The sequence below is a fragment of the Cydia fagiglandana genome, chromosome 4 (genome assembly GCF_963556715.1).
Source record: "Cydia fagiglandana chromosome 4, ilCydFagi1.1, whole genome shotgun sequence".
Taxonomy (NCBI): Eukaryota; Metazoa; Arthropoda; class Insecta; order Lepidoptera; family Tortricidae; genus Cydia; species Cydia fagiglandana.
In genome coordinates this window covers 18,882,917-18,903,339 of record NC_085935.1, presented here as the reverse complement: position 1 = coordinate 18,903,339, position 20,423 = coordinate 18,882,917, and the positions used below count along the sequence as shown (strand labels likewise).

Genomic DNA, 20,423 nt, shown 5'->3' with positions numbered 1-20,423 from the left:
TGACCTATTTCAATATTTTATACTGATAGAGCAGTGTCCATTACTGGGGGGGCCCATTACTGGAGCTTTGGTGTCCATGACTGGAGAAAAATAGCATAGTTTTAATTTGTTAAGTATGTGGAAACTCATTGCAGTATCTTTGATACAACACGCCTGAAACATGAAAGACGGGTAGGACTTTCATCTTTCAATACGCTAAGCGGTAGACCATTCACATGTTTTAGGGAAATATCACAAATACTCCAAATTCCCTCTTAAATGTCCCATGACTGGTGCTGTTACTATATATATATAGATATACCTAGAGCTGTCTCTACAATTCCTCTCTCTTCTTAAATTTTAAGGGTGAAATTCAGTGCACTACCTACGTACTACCTGCTAGTACGTACTTGAACGTACTTTGAAGTAGTGTCGAGGAGAAATGAAATTAGTGATCTGAGAATTCATGTAGGTAAGTACCTACAACCTTACATTTGGTACATTTCATCGCTACTTTTCATTAAACTCTGCTTACTTAAGTAATTTAGAAGACGCTAGTACCTACCTGTTACCAACGCAATTCAAAGTGTGGTCTTTACTTTGGTAATTGAAGCAATAAAAATAAATAATCCTAATATAAATCAATCAGCACCACGGCAATAAAACTAGTCCATTAAAAACCAGAAGTTACTACAATTTTGTTGAAATTTGCATACAAAAACCCTGAACAATTAATTTTGCCCGCGTATCGGGCCTATTTTTTTTTAAGTCTGACGAGTGGCTGATATCATGGGGATATATAAGCGGATGGTCAGAGGCAGCGGGCATCATTTAGTTGATTATCTCAATCCGAAATGGCTGCTAAGGTAACTCATTTTATTATACTTAATATAACAATAGCTGGTAGTATTTGGTTGGATATACGCTGAGCTAACGTAGGTATGCGGTATATTTCAGAAGTTGGACAGATAGTATTTTTTTTCAAGAAAACAAACTTGATAGTTAAGTTCAATAGTTTACTTATGATAGTAATGTTTTAAGTTACGTATCCCCAATAGATATGTAAAAATAGAACGACTTATTTCTCAGAAATGTTGCATAAATATACAGTTCGTCCTTTTGAATTAAAATCAGAGCACGTTCCTCAAAGAATGTCAATGCCAGTCTGTCGAAGCCTATACTCACCTACTTACATTTTTTCATATCTCATGCTCTGAAAGTGGGTCGTTGTTGTTCTAAAAGGTGCGCAGAAAGTGATACGTTTATGCTCTAGTGCAGAAAAGTGGTGTACTCCTCTGCGTCCCCGTCCCACGAACAACTGGGTGGAAACAAAATGGAAAAATAGTGTCTTTATTTCCTCGCCTGGAACAATTGGTAATTGTTTAATTTTATTAATCCCACGTTGATCCTTTTTTTTATAAAAAATGATATAAGTGAATTGTTAAAAACAAATTATTCTTGATTTATTTCGTTGAACACTATTTACTCGATTTCATAAGGCGGGAACCAAAAGGAATACACCAAAACTATTTTTTTAAACCTTACACTTGCGTAAATGGGCAAAGGCAGAATCTTATACAGCCACAGTTAAACGTTTGTACGATATTAAATTGATTTTTAAAGATATTTAGCACTATATTCATGAAAATTAAATAAAATACAAGAAAAAAATTACTTATTATTAATTAAATTGTTATTTAATATTTAAAATACTTTTATTATGTTATTACGTAGTGCGGCGCACCAAGGTCGCGGTGCGGTCCGGTAGTTTGTTGCGGCTTTTAGAACGAAAAAGTATAAAATTAAAAAGTAAGAGGCAATCCCGCTGATTTTCATACTATAATGAACAAATCATTTAAAAATTACTGCAGTTTGTTAAAAAATGTGTGTTTTCGTAAATATTGCAATCTAAATGATTTTCGCTAGGGGTTATTAATCACACCTGTAAAGTCTCCGATTGCAAGTAAGTCCTAAGGAAAATAAATCATGGCCGTAGATCTATTAGGTACTTCCATTACTGATTTTGCGAAATTGCCTTGTCTTGTTTGGTTTCCTCGCATTCGATATGAAAAGTAGAGTGTTTAACTCGGGTGAAAGGCACCATTTCTGTCTCGGATTATTGGCGCTCTCACTGCGTTCGAGCGCCAAACTACCTCGACAGAAATGGGTGCCTTTCCACCCTTGGTTAACAATCTACTATTGTCTTTTTGATGAAGCAAATATATTTTCACTATCAAGATCAGAAGTTTGATCATTGATACAAATGCACCAAAAAAGTTGTCTTGCTTCTGTTGTTTTTTCAAATATTATTTTTGTTTAGTCAAAGAGTTTACGGCGCGATTCGGGAAATGAAATAGAGATGCACTAGATAAGATATAGTAAAGATATGTGACGTTCCACGGCAAAAGGTACCATTGCCCCTACTGAATATTGGAGCGGCGTTAATAATAAGTGTAAGCGCCAGCCGCCATAAGGTACCTTTTTCCGTGGAACGTCACATATCTTTACTATTTCATATCTAGTGAATGTCTAACGGCGCGATATCTTAAAGTTCGAATCGCGCCGTTACTTGGGAATCTTTTTTGGTTGAGTTGAATAGAACTCAAAGTTTTTTCCTGTTATAGTTCGTCATAGTGCTGGCGCTAGCGGTGGCCACCCAGGCGTCAGTGGTGCCCGTCCCCGTGGCACGCGCAGATACCAGCAGCTTCGCATATGACGTAGCCGACCCTAACACCGGCGACTACAAGAGCCAAGTCGAGACGCGTGTCGGCGGCGTCGTGCAGGGCCAGTACTCGCTGCTGGACGCCGATGGCACCAAGCGTACCGTCGATTATTCCGCTGATGATGTCAACGGTTTCAACGCTGTAGTGCGCAAGGAACCTGTTGCTGTCGCTGCGCCTGTTGTGAGCGCGCCTGTTGTCAGCGGGTCTGTAGTCGAAGCCGCTCCCGCTGTGGTTGCCGCGCGCACTGTCGCCGCCCCTGCTGTGTACTCTGCCGCCCCGACCGTGTATTCTGCTGGTCCGGCCGTATACTCCGCTGCTCCCGCTTTCCGAACAGTTGCTGCTCCTGCTACTTACGCTGCTCCAGTAGCCTACTCCGGCTACTCTGCTCCTGTTGCTTACTCCAACAGCATTGCCAGCCCTTATTACCCTGTTCCTTATTCTACCTATTATTAATTCCTCCAAACTGGCCTCATCGAAAATACTCAAGAAATGAATACTAAGTCATCGTTGTAAATACTATTATTTCATGTAAAATAAAAAGTGAAACTACCTTATTTCTGTTGTTTCATTAGATCTCGTCTTATTTAAATCATAAATGAAGCGTTTCTAAGTAATATAATATAGACTATCTTGTGTGCAATTTGAGTAATACGATATACATAGTGTAACAGACTGACATCTACATTCATGTATTTACTCTCTCGGAAATTACTGAATCTGTTAGAATTGAATTTCCCGCGTTATATTGGCACTGTTAGTGCGACAGTGGAGTCGGAGCGCCATCTGGCTTCTAATCAGTGAACTAATAGGTAGCTTAGTTTTGATTCATTATTTACTACCCTGCAAAATTATATAATTTAATATTTTTTAAATGAAAATTATTAAAGCAATATTTATTGCTTAGGTATTTAAATACTACTACTTCATTGTGCTTTTTAATTTATTCATGTTATCCTTAGAGATGCCATCTGTTGTAAGGCAGATGAATCAAAATACGCGGGAATGAAGTAGGCCAATCATATGCAAGGGTGGCAAATGTTAACCAATCAAATCTTTGGATTTTGATTCGACCATTGAGGAACTTCCATTAACATGGCGGTTTAGGGGTTCTCATGAAAACCGCGAGCGAGGTTATTTAAGGAACCGAAAAGAGGATTCGAGGCTTTTTTCCGTCGGCAGAGCATCGAGTCAAAAAGGAGTCCTGTGAGTGTTAGTTTGTAAGGAAAACCATGTGTTAAGCTTGTTCGCAGATATGAGTATTAGCTGCCGTCTTCACGAATTCAAGATTTGGACAAGAGCCAGCAACCTCAATGGGCGAGACGCAATTTACAGCACCTGGTACAATGGTGGAGCCATGGGCGTGAAGACCGGGCGTGTGGTCACCACGGAGCAGCTACCAAAAGCACTGCATCTCGCAATCATCGAGCGAAGCTTCACCTAGACCATGGGCGTGTATAATTACACGAATCCATCACGTGACCGCTGCCAATGAACTACTTGTGACGGTACGTTAATTCATTAATACCTAATTATTTGCATGTTCTTTTATATTTTGAGGAACAAACATACATGTTGCATTCGTCCATAGGCTGCAGTAATCTCATACTATCCATAGGATTGTAGACTTGTTTGATATTGACGAGTTAAATAAAATAGAATCATTCTTTTATATGCTTGTCGTATGAATAGCGGGTAGTTGCATCGATCGTTTTTGATTATACCCTTCATTGACAAACAAAAGTACACTTTTATTCATGGTTTATGTAAGTCCGATTCTCGTACGTTAGTGAATTTTAATACATATAACGGACTGGATCGCAGTGTAGTCTATTCAATTGTATTTGTGCATTAAATACCTTAATTATATATGTGCTGGTGTGATTATATTAATTCAACTTGAAGTTCGTGTAGTGAACGAGCGTTCTTATGATTATGGATTAACCAACTACGAAGGGAATAGGAACGTTAATGCGTTAATCATCATCCATGAGTGTGTATGTATGTATTTTACCCGTTTTATTTAGATGGTAATGTAGGACGCGTCTTGATTTAGATATAAATGAAATAGGTAGATGTGTTTAATTAGATTTAGTTATTGTTGCATTCTTCGATTATATCTTTATCGGTTACTGTAAGTGGTTAATTATTTTAGGTATGAATATCGTTCATAAACTTCCATAAATAGTATTTGACGTAACTTTACCGAACGTTTTAGATTAAGATACCACAAGTTTAAACATTATAATTATAAATATTTATTCTTGGTTTGACAGTAAGATACTCATATTTTGAAGCAATAGATTATAGGTTATTTTCAGTATTAGAGATCCATAAATCTTTATTATTTTAATGATATAGAATATGTCGGCAATTCTAATTAAACTTACAATTTATAATTTTTATAATTGAAATGATGGTCCCTATAAATGCTTAGATGTCTTTGTCCATATAAAACATTAGCGCTGTAGGGCGTAAATGTTTGGTTAGATTAAAAATTGGTACCTATTTAAACCAATTACTTAATATTTTATTAAACACTATTTTATTTCTCAATTTCCGGTTCACGAGTGGGTGCGGCCGCGAGCCCTGTTCCATCGACGGCTTCGGAGTGTGTCTCGGAGCATCCTCGTCTGAACCTGATCAATCCCGCTGCTACGGGCGCCCCTACCTTCTACATCAAGAAGCGACCGGCAGCACTACACCGCATCTGAACCTTCAAGCTACTCACTGGAACCGGTGCAGTATTCACCTACGTGGGATGAGCAAGCTTTGTCTTCTCCACGACGTGAGAGCTTCGAAGCCCCGCCAAGCAGATCCTAATACCTACCTAAACGGTGACGTAGATCATTACCAATTATGTTAGGTGTACTTAAACGGTTAAACAGGATTATTGATTTATTACGGTGTATTTATCTGTAGGTAGTATTATGTAGGACATTCGCTATATTTGTATGTTTATATTATTGCGGTTTTAATATGAGAATAGGTAGATTTATATTTTATTACGGATTCTGGTTTAAAATGTAGGTACGGATTTTATTTCTTAACGTTCAATTGATTATTGATTTAAAATCTAGTCTATGATTCTTATGACTATCTGATGATTTATTTGAAAGCAAATGACTCTGACGACTTCTAGAACATTCTGTAAAGCCATAATCTGTGTGATAATACTGGTAATTGATACCTATTTAATGATCGTGATTTCGTATTCATATTTTAATGCTAGTATTCTCTAGTTCATCCAAACATGACTTAGCTAATCATATTATATATATATCTCTCTCCTACAATCTGGTTCAGCTTAAGCTGGTTGCGAATCACCGTATCATTTGTAAAGCATTGTAGTTACATTGCTAATGCGTATCATTTTATCTGTTATTACTGATATTTGGTAAACAGATTGGTATATTTCTTATGGTCTTAACATATTATACTTGAGCTACGAGTCCTTGTGATTCGCAAACAGCTATATGCTATAGAGTTCAAGAGTCATGAAATGCTATTGTGGGTGTATATTTTGAATAATTGGTATATAGTTTGATCTATATTTAGCCAATATTTTTACTTGCCCCAAATTCATTTGTCATATTGAATTAAGTCATTTGACTAGAGTATGGTTAATATCTATTACTACCATTTCAGATTACGTCCAATTAAAAGTATATTATATTTATTTACTAACTACATAATTGTAGTTGTTGAAGCTAGTCACATATAAGTGGCTGTTTTAACAATGAGGTATTTAGATGTTACCCAAGTTCATTTATTTAAGATATCGCTAAGCAATGGTTTATGTATACCAGGTTGATGAAATACGTCCATGTGTTTTATTATAGGGCCTGTCCCTGTTTCTATGAAGGGTGTCCCGTCTTTGGCCTTCGGCACTGAAGGGATCTTTGAAAAGGGATCGCTTCAGTGGTTGTAGCACGTTCAGTGGAGCTAAGCTAAGTATATTGATTGCATTAATCGTATGATTCATGCAATACGTTTACCAACCTCCCCTCGCATAGAGGTTCGTGCACCCTGGAGCTGAAATAGGCTGCTGGTCGGAATCTGATTGGATCTGGATAAATCCCTTTAGATCCTTACAAGACGCCTTTCACCTCCCTGGCGAGAAATCTGTGTTCATCGTTTGCTGGTACAAGCCATTAAAGACTCCTTTATATACTTACTGGTAGGATTATATACATTTATAGGACGAGATGGTTCTGTATCGGAGTCAATGATGATACGCAGGTTATTGGCGGGGCGCTAACCCCTTTGCCCGTTCATAGATAACTGAATCATTATTGATCTTGTCCCAAGCTCAATAATGAGGACAACTTTATTATAAGTGTGTTTATTCAGTATGATTCAACCTGGATTCAAAACTGTATTATGAATGCTTAGCCTTTTGTTGTATATTGGGTAAAGGTAACAAACCCTAATCCGACTGGCTTCTATTCTACTTTTAGTAGTTCTAATTTACTTTCGAGTAAAACTGTAAAATAAATAATGAAATGACTGATCTCATGATATTGGGGGCGACTCTTATATCATTGCTGTGTATATGGTCTCTCTTGGGCACTATTTGTCTATTCATTTAAGGTTAAACAAACTTACCTGAAGTGAAGTTTGACCATAATTATACGAGACGTTACATCCGAAAAGATTTATTGTCACTCTGTAGTTCACTCTCAATGTATCAGGCATTGCACATAGTTTAAAGCTAGAAAATAGAATAAAAAGTACTAAAATGACTACTTTCCCCCACTCCTGCCCCACCGTCACCCGGTTCTTGCGCCCGAGTTCGTGTCATTGTTTTAGAGATACTTAAGTGCCATTTTGCGACAGTTTTGGGTATCATTTTTTGAGACTCGGAGAAAAAAATGCAGGGCAGGGCGGGTGATAAATCTTTTCGGATGTAACGTCTCGTATAATTATGGTCAAACTTCACTTCAGGTAAGTTTGTTTAACCTTAAATTATACTACGACGTTACATCCTCAAGATTTATTGTCACTCTGTAGATGTTTAGCGCCAAGCAAAACTGGCACTTAAGGGAAAGTAGCAAGACCGAATAAAATAAATGTATATGTGTAATCAAAAATTGTATTTTCGAATTTGGCATTAATTCGTTAAATTACATACTGTGCCTATTATAGTAAGCTAATACTAGGTATTTACTAATCAACGATTTACAGTATTTAAATGCTATTTTAATCATTGTCCCTATTACATACGGCCTCTGCAAAAATGTTGCTATCTTCTTCAATTACCGGCCTATTATAAAACTTTGCGAATACCAGAGAATTCTTTGACCAGCCAGCTGACTTCTTGATAAGGTCTACAGATACCCCTTTTCGACTAGCTGCTGATGTAGAAGCATGACGACAACTGTAGGCCGAAAAAACTGAGGTATCTATTCCGCTTGCTACCAATACAGACTTTATCCAACGGCTAATGGTCGAAGGGCTCGCATTGTGGACTGGACTTTTTGTTGTTAAAATCAACTTGTCTGTTTTGGTTAAATGTCTAAATTGAGTGGTCTTTTCCATATATGCAATTAGGCATTTAGCGGGACATATCTCGACCTTATGAGGAAAAAATGGAATAATTAGCCGGGGCATAGATCTACCCGGAGCTGAAGTTTTAATTAGGTCATTAATTACAATTTCAATATTCTTTTCATTTATCTTGATATTGGATAAGCTAATAAGGGCTAGCGTCTGCATACGTTGTCCTGTAGACAACGCAAGAAGAGCTACCAACTTTTTTGTAATTTTTTCTAGAGGCAAGTCCTCATTCGGATGCCAATTACTGACTTGGTCTAATACTAGATTAGGGTCCCAGGTTGACTGATATTTTGGTAACGCAGGTTTTGTTTTAAAAACACCTTTTAGGAACCTAGCGACCCTTTCGTCATTACTGAATTGTTTGCCCAATATCAAGGAAAGTGCAGAACGAAGTGTATTTAAAGTGGAGTAACTTGCACCGGCGTTATATTCAGCCGTAAAAAACGCAAGAATATCGGGAATGTTGGTGGAGTAGATACTTATGTTATGTTTTGAACAAAACGTCCACCACTTTTTGTATCCGCCATTATACTGATTTAAAGAGTTCTTTGATAAAGATGATATTAAAATATCTATTGTGTCTAGATTTAGATTTTGTCTTCTAAATGCTTCCCGGATAATAGTGATGCCACCAGGGAAAGGCGACTCCAGAGAGGGTGTCTCTTCCTGAAAGGAGAAAGAAGCAACTGAGGCTCAGGATTGAAATATATCGGTTTTTGTTTGGAGAGCTTCATGAAAATTGGGTACCAGGGTTGACTGGGCCAGTCAGGAACGACCATTACACCTGTAGCTTTTTCATTTATGATTTTTCTCAGACTTTTGAGGATAAGTGAGAAAGGCGGAAAAGCATAAAAGAAAAAGTTAGCCCAGTTTTGCGTAAATGCGTCAATATCAAATGCCTCAGGGTCGCGTTTCCAGGAAATGTACTTGAGGCATTTATTATTTAATCTGGACGCAAACAGGTCAATTTCAGGAAATCCAAAGCATCGTGTAATTTTTTGAAATGCTAAGGGAGATAAGCTCCATTCGGTATCAATATTGCGATGACGAGATTCTTCGTCTGCCTCAACGTTGTCTTTGGATTTAATGTATGACGCATATATGTATAACTGGCGTGACTCGCACCACTGCCATATCTTTCGAGTAATATTATTTAGGTGAATATACTGCACCCCGCCAAATTTGTTTATGTATGATATGGCAGTGGTATTGTCAATGCGTAGTAATATTTCTACGTTGTTAAGATTCCGAGCAAAACATTTTAATCCATTAAAAGCTGCAAGCAGCTCGAGGAAATTTATGTGTCTTTTAGCCTCCTGTGGGCTCCAAAAACCTCCGGTTCTTTCACCGTTACAATATGCTCCCCAGCCTGTCAAGGATGCGTCTGAGAAAATTTCTAAAATATATTTGCCTTCTCGGATTTGGTTATATGAAGTTAAAATTTTATTTTTCCACCATGTAAAGTCAGGATTAAGGTGAGCACCAATACTAATAAGACTATCATAGTTGTCTCCCGATTGTTGTAAAGCAAGAAATTTTTCACGCTCTAAGGGTTTGGTATAAACCCACCCATAAGCAATCGCTGGACAGGCTGAGCATAATTGACCTAAAAGCTTGGCGAAATCACGTATCGTGATTGATTTTTTATTGTGGATATATTTGAGGCAGTCTAAAATTTTTTGTCTTTTCTTTTCTGGTAAGCCTAGACGCATATTAACAGAGTCTAACTCAAAACCGAGATAAGTCTGAACTTGACTAGGTATTAATTTACTTTTAGTCTGGTTTATTACAAAACCTAGATTTTTTAGTATATTAACGGTTTCCGTAGCGCAAGTTAGGCATTCATTATAAGTACCGCCTAAACATATTATATCATCTAGGTAAATAGCTAGTATGTAGCCTTTGCTTCTTAGAACTGCCGTCACTGGTTTGAGTAACTTGGTAAATATATATGGCGCCAAGGAGAGACCGAAAGGTAAACACTGAAATTCGAAGGTATTTCCCTGAAATTTGAACCTCAGAAACTTTTTGCTCTTATTATTCATTGGGATCAAAAAATATGCGTCTTTTAGGTCTATGGTGGACATAAAACAGTTTTTGGTCATGAGCTTTGTCACCGTTCGCACATCTTCCATTTTAAAATGTTGATGTGCAATGTGTTTATTTAGGTTTTTAAGATTAAGTATGAAACGATTAGAGCCATCTGGTTTTGGAGTAAGGAAGATACTAGATAAAAACTGTCCAGGTATATCTTTACAGTCTATCAATGCGCCTAAGTCCTTTAATTTTTTAATCTCGCAATTGATTTGCTCAATTTCTAGAGGACTAAAATTGTTATTTGCTGGAAACACATTTTGCATGACTGGACTATTAAAAGGTATGACTAGTCCTTTCACATAGCTCAAAACTACCTGATCGTCAGTAATATTACGCCATTTTTTATGGAAATATTTTAGTCTACCCGCATGGGGTACATTTACCTCTATTAGGCTTTTGGGGTCTTGTTGGGCGGCTTGCGCGTCGATTGGGCTTGACGATCGGGAACTGGCGGACGGTACCGGTATTGCTGGTGAGGGTAGCGCGGTCTCGGCCCACCCTGTCTCGGTGCTCGTTGAAAATGTTGTAATTGGTATTGGTAGTATGTTCGGGGTGGGCCCCTCCAGTTTCCCTGGTTGGGATATTTCCTAGACGTAGATGCGATAGCGTTGACCTCTTTACGCTTCACTTGTAGCCCTGATGTTTCCGCTGTTTTTGTGGCTTTTATTTTTTCTCCTAGGTTTTCGCCAAACAGGTAGGTATCCCTTTTTACGTCCGATATTATATTGACAAACTTTTTGTCAAGAGTTGTGGTTATGAGCTTTCTTCTCCTAGTGGTCTGATCGTGATGAAGGTCTAGGAAAATCTGGCTAGCTTCAGAAAGTTTCTTTAGTATTTCGACTTTATCTAAGTTTTCTTTGATTACCGCTGAAGCTAGATTTGTGAGCTCAGAAATGCCTAGACCCAGTTGGTTTGCTCTTTTTCTAATAATTTGTCACGATATCTGACTGATTCGTTGAGCACCGATATAATCTCAGGATTTAAAATAGGGGCTTTAGCTAAACGAAAGTTATCTGGTATCAGGTGCTTTTCAGGCAGTTTTTGCTTTACATCTTTCTCTAGGCCATCAACGAGTACCCGGCCCCAACGTTTAGAGATTTCATCAGTTATTTTTGGCCCATATATTTCTTCTTTTCCCTTCGGGTCCCCGAGGGCCTCTAATATATCAGACGGCAATGTTTGTGATGTATCGGTCTCGGTGCTGATACCGGGATCAGCCGATACCGTTTCATTGACGTTACTGGGTACGGCGGAATTAAGAACTGGGTCCGCTATCGGTGTAGGTTGCATGATCACCGATTTAGGCGTTGTATCAGGAATCGAGTGTTCCGAATCAGACCACGGTATTAGGGGCACTTCGTCCTCACTACCTGGATTGTGAGGGTAATCGTACTGTTCTGGGTAGTACCGATCATAATCATTGTATTCTGTAAAGACGATAAAAAACAATTTTTAAGTCTCTGAACATAGGCTCGCTATGCTGCTGGACTAGTGTTTTTAAGTCACTGGGTATAGGCTCGCTATATCGCTGGACTGAAAGTTTTGAGTCACTGGGCATAGGCACGCTATGACGCGGGACTGCTTAGTTGGCATACCTAGGCTTAGAATCGCTCGAGTGTATACCTAGCCTTTTAATACTTTTAATAAGTAATGTCATAATATCTGATATTCATGTTATTCGATGAAAGTCTTTCGTTTACATAACCATTACTACCTAAAATGTTAATTTTAATAAAGTAAACAACGAACCTTGATGATCCGGTAACAGTACAAAAGACATAAAAAAAGAATCTTTGTTTATATATGTTTGTTCGAGTTTGAATCGAAGCATTAATTTTTTCTTCAATTTAGGAGGGTAGATTCAATTTATTACGCATTCCACAGCATTTTGTCGTAGTGAAACATAATGTATGATAGTTTGTATTCCTTAGGTACTTACTATTGTTCTATTTAAACAAAAAAGACACTAACCTTCGTCTGTTGCCGAATCTGATGATGAACAACGGTTGAGTCGATCTTCTAATCGCCTAATTTTTTCTTTTAAATGACGATTTTTATCCTTACGTTTACGTTTTCCCATTATCACTACTTTGTGCGATCCAAAGAAAAGGATACGATATTTCGGAATGACAAAGTTACGTAACACGATGTTGCAATGCCCGCACAAAGAAAGAGAATGACACGAACTCGGGCGCAAGAACCGGGTGACGGTGGGGCAGGAGTGGGGGAAAGTAGTCATTTTAGTACTTTTTATTCTATTTTCTAGCTTTAAACTATGTGCAATGCCTGATACATTGAGAGTGAACTACAGAGTGACAATAAATCTTGAGGATGTAACGTCGTAGTATAATTACATACTAGACTCTGTTTCAGATCTACTTGCTTGTCTCATCCATATGTGAAATACTCCAATACGCAAAGCTATTGGATGCTCTGCATGTACGTTAGGTTGATAGGGTTTTACCAGAAGGTAGTACAGTCAAATGCACGTCCGACGACTAAGTCGAATAATAGGACGAACCCAACATGGTTAGCATGATCGATTTTATATACCCAAGGGATTGCATACTATGCAAGTTACTACGTAACACCCCACTAGGGTTGGATAGGGACCACCTGAGGGTTGCGCATTTGAATGTACGTCTACATGACTTTTACTTCTCTGGTATTGCGTGGAGTGGATCACAATGGGACTACAGTTCAGACATAGTTGCTTTAGAGTAGCGGCGTATGCACAGTAATTTTATAGGGCACACAAAGTGGCCTTATGGTTGACTGCAATCAGTTATTTTATTTTACGATGCTGTCTTATTAAAGATAAAATTGTAAGAAGCCAGACCACTCTCCTTTCACATTCCTAAACTTATTATATATACTGGAATAATGTTAATATGCCATTCGCAACATAAGTTAATAAATCTAAACTACTATATTTTACTAATAGAACTTGTTACAACCCATTTTCATATTTAAAATTTTGACTCAAACAGGTTTAAAATTTACTTAATTTCATTATTTTCAGACATCCATTTATTTAAATTAGAAATATATTGAATTTTGATATCTTACAATAGCATTTTATGTGAATAGGGTAGGATTTATAGTAGTCGTTTAGTTAATAAATAGTATTCCGTTATTTTGATAGGATTATATGAATTTCACCTTCTCTAGGAGCGTTACTTGACATTTCTAGTCGTTTATATTTAGGATCCTTTCGACATATTTTTATTTTAGGAGCGTTTTCTGTTAAATCTTGTATTTTAGGTTACTAATTACGTATTAGGTAATATTTGAGAGATATTGTGCTTGTTGGAACATATTTCAGATTTTATGTAGTAACATGTTTCACACCTCGGAGAGCTTAGGTTATTACTTTTCATAATGTTGGTCTATATTTCTCAGCTAGATGATCTTGCCATATTTTTCTTATATATTTACATAAGATTTCATTTCTTATTGTGACATATTTTATTATGGTTGTGTACAGGTTAAACTTGGGCAGTCAGGTTTTTGTCCCGTCTTGTTTTCCTGACTTAGGTATTTGGCCCTAGCAATCAAGGCGGTATATCCTAATGTGTCCTAACCAGACTTCATTGGATATAGAGCTTATAAATTATTTAATTAATTCGGCTTACAAACTTAACATATTTGAATGCAATAAATCAAATTCGTTAGCATTCAATACCTTGTTTATTTTATACTTCATCCCCTCTAGCCTAGATCCTTATATACTAAATTTCAATATTACTTTCCAAAGTTTTCAATAATAGAGAAAGTTCAGGAAAATTTCAGTATTTCAGATTATAAAGCTTTTATAGTAGAGCTTAGGCTGAATGAGTTATTACAATTGTTCTTACGAAATCCAAGTCACATAACCTAAGGACCTTGTTAATTTACTATAATTACCTGTTTCATTATTAGCTTTTAGTACCATTTCCTTATGGTATCATGTTACGCACATGATGAATTTGTCCGTATTATTAATTTTACGTTGGCATTACGGCAATTTTTGTTACCTTTAAATATTTCTACAAATTAGCTTTAGTCGACTACATGACACGCCTCCAACACGATGTAAGGATTAATTTTATACATCAAACCAACTTCACTGTAAGGTGTTACTTAGTTTTTATTCTCATATTTTTTTTAGCAAAAGAAAATTAGACTGTATAATTTTATTCAGCAACGCATAAGTAACAGCTATAAACCATTGGCCTATATTTAGCAGTGGACGTCTTATGGCTGAGATGATAAACCATTGGACAAACACTGAATAAACCAGCTTTAATTTGGAATCGACGATTGCCCGAGAATACCGTAAATTAGTGAATGAGATTTGTACTGGCTGTTACGGCTCTTATTTATTTATTAATTCTTTATTGCACAAAAGAAAAACCTTATAGTACAAAAGGTGGACTTAATGCCATAAGGTATAAGGCTTATGAGAGTAATTATCCAAAAGTTTGTACTTTTCGATCTGTAGATTTAAAAAAAAATTGATATGCTGGTAAACTGGTGGTATCTTCCACCATATTTCCCACAATGTCCCAGAAAGTTATTATAAAACTTTCCTGTTTTGTTACTAGATTTCCTTAAACATTTGGTAACAAAAAAGGAATATTTCTTAGAAACTTTGTGGGACATTTTGGGAAATGTGGTGGGAAATCTAAGATATGATCGAAATGTACAAACTTTTTGAGAATTGCTCATGAACAGGTGGGGCTCTATTGCCCCCGCATACCTGTCTACCATACCATAGCAAACATTTTCCGTAAAATTAATTTCATTGCTAGTTAAGTGAGTCGTGTAACGCAATTAGATGCATTGTCTTTTCTAATTATCTCACAAAAGTTTTGAATATGATAATAATATTCAGAAATGTAAAACGAAACATTTTACTCACTTTTTAGGGTTCCGTACCCAAAGGGTAAAACGGGACCCTATTACTAAGACTTCGCTATCCGTCCGTCCGTCCGTCCGTCCGTCTGTCTGTCACCAGGCTGTATCTCACGAACCGTGATAGCTAGACAGTTGAAATTTTCACAGATGATGTATTTCTGTTGCCGCTATAACAACAAATACTAAAAACAGAATAAAATAAAGATTTAAATGGGGCTCCCAACAACAAACGTGATTTTTGACCAAAGTTAAGCAACGTCGGGAGTGGTCAGTACTTGGATGGGTGACGGTTTTTTTGTTGCTTTTTTTTTGCATTATGGTACGGAACCCTTCATGCGCGAGTCCGACTCGCACTTGCCCGGTTTTTTTTAAATAATTATCAAAATATCATATAGTTTACACACAGTACATGTGGTGCTAATTTACCGCCCTAGTGCGGTAACTAGTGCACACTATACGTGCGTATGTCGAAAACGTGCGAAAAGGTAATTCGCAGCTCTCGTCGATTGAAAAACACTCCCCACGGTCGTGTTTTAATTTATCGCCACTCGTTGCGAATTTCCTACTTGTTGTACTTGTATCGTAATTACTATTTTATACTGGAATATTATTATGCCTATCAAGTGCGACACTTACACAAGCAGGTACAGTTTCCCTTAAAGGAAGCGCACGGAACCGTCTATAGTGTGGGAAGGCACCAAGGTTCACTTTATGCTCCATTTCTATAACTGCTATTATTTATGACTACCAACACGCACAGGCATGGAGCCTACGCAGTACTCGCTATTTTCTTTGTTCTTGGCTGCATTGACATTTTGCTAAAGGTGTTATAAAATAATAAGCAGTGTGAGTGACTCACTTTTACCCACTTTCTGGGGCCTGATTCATTTGATATACCTACATACCTGCAATTACATTTGTGTACCGTAAAATTAGGTTACTAATATAATCCTATAATACAACTATGGTCCAGTTTTTAACGTTGATTATCGTTATCGACGAGCCATTTGATTTGTACTCATTACATTTATTTTGTTTCAGTTTTCATGCTTTTTCTTTCCTATATCAGATACTTGTAAGTTGTGGGCTAAAGTTACCTGGTTTTACGGTAACATTCATTCATTATATATATATTGTTGGGGAGAATAGGGATGTGCAACGGGGTTGGTTCTTATAAAAATTACGATTGTTAAGTATAAAACGTTTGTATTTCGCATACATACTGCATATGTACAAAGTCGTATAAGTTATATACATTATGAAGAACACGTCGTGGTTTATGGCTAAGGAACCTTGAGACAAGGTTTTGTTAAAGTTACCATTGAGCTACCGGGGCAGCGTACGCGCCGTAGGTGTAAGGGGTGCCGTAGTATGAGCTGTATACGGAGGGTGCGGCGTAGCGGGCGACGACGGGGGCGGAGTAGACGGCCGGGGCGGAGTAGACGGCCGGGGCGGAGTAGACGGCCGGGGCGGCGACGCCAACGGTGCGGGTGGCTACCACGGGGGCGCTAGCGGCGTATACGGCGGGTGCTGAAGCAACCACACCGGTCGAGTAGACGGAGGGAGCGGCAACCGTACGTGCGGCCACTACAGGGGCGGAGTATACAGCGGGAGCGGCAACAGTGCGTGCGGCATACACAGCCGGCGCTGAAGCAACCACGCCGGTCGAATATACGGCAGGGGCGGCGACAGTGCGCGCGGCAACAACGGGAGCAGCGGAGTACACGGCAGGGGCGGCGTAAGTGCGCGCGGCAACCACAGCGGGAGCGGCTTCGACTACAGGCGCGCTGACAACAGGCGCGCTCACAACAGGCGCAGCGACGGCAACAGGGTCCTTGCGCACGACAGCGTTGAAGCCATTGACATCATCAGCGGCATAATCGACGGTACGCTTGGTGCCATCGGCGTCCAGCAGCGAGTACTGGCCCTGCACGACGCCGCCGACGCGCGTCTCGACCTGGCTCTTGTAGTCGCCGGTGTTGGGATCGGCCACGTCGTACGCGAAACTGGTGTAGTCGTCTGCGCGCGCGACGCCCACGGGCACCACTGACGCCTGGGCGGCCACCGCCAGCGCGAGCACTACGACAAACTGGAAATAAAGGATAAAGTTGTACATCACGTGACAGAGATAAAAGTAACTAAAATGTTGTATGACTAACGGCAACGCTTTAACTTATTTCGCGGTAATAAGGTTTGCAAATTGTCAATGTATTTCCGTAAGTACCTATGTTGTTTTTATGGCCATTTGTGTTGGACTATTAAATACTTATAAAATTTTTAGAAATCTTTTACTATTACTTTCATAAAACAATCTATATAATTTAGAAAAAAAATTTAACGGTCGTTTTATGAAAGCCAGATGCGCTGGGTATCACGTAAAAATGAGATTGAACTAAGTAATATTTGTATAGTTCGATTGCCACCTTTAGGTTGTTTTTTTTTAAAAATTAGTTTTTAAACTCAAATGAAATTAGATAAAGAAGAGATTTTAAAGGAATATTGACATCAGCTTAGCTAAATTATTTATAGATTCTAGAAACTAGGTATTTGACGTTTTGCGTGTTAAACTGTAAACGTTAGCTTATTTTGAAGAGAAACCATAACGGACGCACTAAGAAATTTATGAAACAGCTTTTGGATTTTCACGCTTTTTTTATTTTATTGAATAATCGATCGAACACACTAGACTCTATGAGTTTTTTTAAATTCTAGCTAAGATCTCAATAACTCCAATGTCAACACTAATGAATAAAAACCACATTAATCACAACACTAGTAATTATAAGTAGATCACCTTAGCAGCCATTGCGTACGGACTAGAGTACTTCCAATCGAGGAATGATTCTCATAGGAACGAGACGAGCTTATATACGAAGAAGCAAATATGAGGGCGTGGTAACAAGAGTATGGACCTCATACGCTAAAGCCGTGCGTGGTAACATCCGTGGACTCAAACGCTTTGTGATAAGGTTGATATTTCCTTGGCTTTCAGGCTTTATGTATGTATATGTCACAGGCATATTTTTAACCTCCTGTGAGACACAGAAACAGTTGTTTTGTTTTTGAATTTGGTACTCTTTGTTGTTCAACAAAAGTTCAAAATAGCTTGTGAAGTGTACAAAAAATTGTACAGGGGGTCTCAGGAGGTTATGATATACGTGTGTAGCATGTACAGGGCGTTTGTCGATGATATATCCGGAAGCGCAAGGTCGCTGTGATCTGGATGGCTGGCCGGTCGGTGCATTCTTCGAGTAATTTATGCCGTCTGCTTGGCAGAAGACGTGTTTATGTTTTTTTCGGTTAATTATAGTGGAATTTGTGTGCAGGAGCTTATCTGTTAAGTTTAAGTTTGTGTCATGCGAAAAATGCATCGTTATCAGATTTTATGGTTGACTTTTGAATAATAAATAGGTCGGAGTAAGTAAATTATATAGGACGCTATGGTAAAATATCAGTGCTGTGGTAGTAAGTCTGGTTTAAGTATATAATTATCGATTTGCGTTTATTTCAAATGATGTTAAATAACAATAAGCTTCATGTTTGAAAGTCCTAATTTCGTGTGTTTTTAACACACTCATAATTATGTGGTTACTTGAGAGATATTATTAATGTTTTTAAAAATATGTAGATAATGAACAAAAATGTTAGTCGAACCAAGCTAACTCTGCATGGCATTTGTAATGACAAACTGTGACAATGTCCTCCTTTAATGTGTCAATTTTTTATGAAAATATAACGCGTGACACTTGCTCCCTTTGCTCTGTTCAAATCGGTGCAAAAATATAGCTTAGACAGACTAGGTACCTACTTAATAAGTAGATGTGATAAAGATATAAAACCCCTAATTAATTAGTCTTCAAAAACGTTGACATTTTATCTTATATTCAGGCCAAACTTAGCCTAATCAGGTAATCTCTGTCAAATTTGCAAGGATATTGGAGCAATGTTTTAACAGTCTTAATTAGTTCAATAAAATGCTAAACAAATAACTAGTTATGCGCAAACGGTCTAATTTTCATGCTAAGCTATGACGCTACATCTGTCGTTCCTTATAAGTTTCAAGGCGAACTATATTTTCAATTTCTTTGCCATCGCGCTATGTGAACAGTAGTTGTGGGTTGCGAATAAATACCACTAGTAACTAGTATCAAGCCAAATGTGACAAAGAATACATCTGACATATTGTCAGAAGCTATAAGAGAGATGGATAAGTTCAAGGAATTGTAACAGAAGAATTTTTATAAAATGGAACGTATATAGGCTAGATATAAATTTGTCTTTACCCATTATGGGGCGTGCGAGGAGCCGAAGCCAAGATTAGACCTAGAGAGTGCGTGCGTGGCCATTTTCTTAGAAACTGCAAAAAGATGTGAGAGCGTAAAAACGCATGGTAAAAGATGGTTAAAAGCTAGCCTGGATTAGGTACTTTCAAGAAGAGCAGTCGATAGGACCGAGGTTTTACCCATAACAGCCATACAGAGACTTATTCTGTTGTTTACCATAATTCTTGCACAGCCGGCGTATTATGGATGGTTTTATCCATCTTTATCGTGATAAAACAACTGTCACTTTGAGCGCGGCGCACAGTGTTTCGTCTAGAACAAGCTAGGTGGACAAAATTATTTTTTTGTGTTTTTGGGTAGTATTATGGTTAGTATTGCTTAATTAAATATAATTTACTAAAAATTTTAAAATACCATGAAAAAAAGTAAAAAAATTAAAATAAAATATATATTTAAATTAATTATATATTTTTTTGCAAATAAATTATTAACACAATAATAAACAAAATTTTACAGTTCATTAGATACATTATTTTCATAGTATTTACTTTAAAATATACAAAAAAATAAAAATGTAATATAGAAAATTAATTAAAACTTAACTTATTATTAATAATTAATCTGTTAATTATTAATAACTTATAATCTGTTCTAACTCATGTATTATATCAGAATAATAATTGTTTTCCTTGTTTTGCGTAAGTTTTTTAAAGTTCTTCTGAAGGAAATAACACGCTTGTACCTTTTGCATTGGGCAAATAATCATATGATGAATATTTATGATAATCAGCCTTCATTGACCACATTTTAGTCTGCTTGTAAGTTTGTATTTGTCGATTTTGACTCAATATAATATGCTAATGCCTCATTAACACTTAGCTGCCTA

The 20,423-nt window shown here is 37.5% G+C and overlaps 2 protein-coding genes and 1 pseudogene across 2 annotated transcripts; 1 reads left to right on the top strand and 2 right to left on the bottom strand.

Annotated features, from left to right (window-relative positions):
- The first annotated feature begins 818 nt into the window (after positions 1-818).
- LOC134664012 (larval cuticle protein A2B-like) lies at positions 819-3,183 on the top strand. The gene is made up of 2 exons (XM_063520577.1): positions 819-845; positions 2,604-3,183. Exons 1-2 carry the CDS (start codon positions 834-836, stop codon positions 3,153-3,155), a joined length of 564 nt encoding a protein of 187 aa, XP_063376647.1. The 5' UTR covers positions 819-833; the 3' UTR covers positions 3,156-3,183.
- Positions 3,184-8,844: 5,661 nt separating this feature from the next.
- Positions 8,845-12,701, bottom strand: LOC134664000 (uncharacterized; annotated as a pseudogene).
- A 3,739-nt stretch (positions 12,702-16,440) lies between these two features.
- LOC134664004 (cuticle protein 16.5-like) lies at positions 16,441-18,145 on the bottom strand. Its single transcript, XM_063520568.1, has 2 exons — positions 18,049-18,145; positions 16,441-17,343 (listed from the first exon to the last, which is right to left on the bottom strand). Exons 1-2 carry the CDS (start codon positions 18,058-18,060, stop codon positions 16,570-16,572), a joined length of 786 nt encoding a protein of 261 aa, XP_063376638.1. The 5' UTR covers positions 18,061-18,145; the 3' UTR covers positions 16,441-16,569.
- Between the last annotated feature and the right edge of the window lie 2,278 nt (positions 18,146-20,423).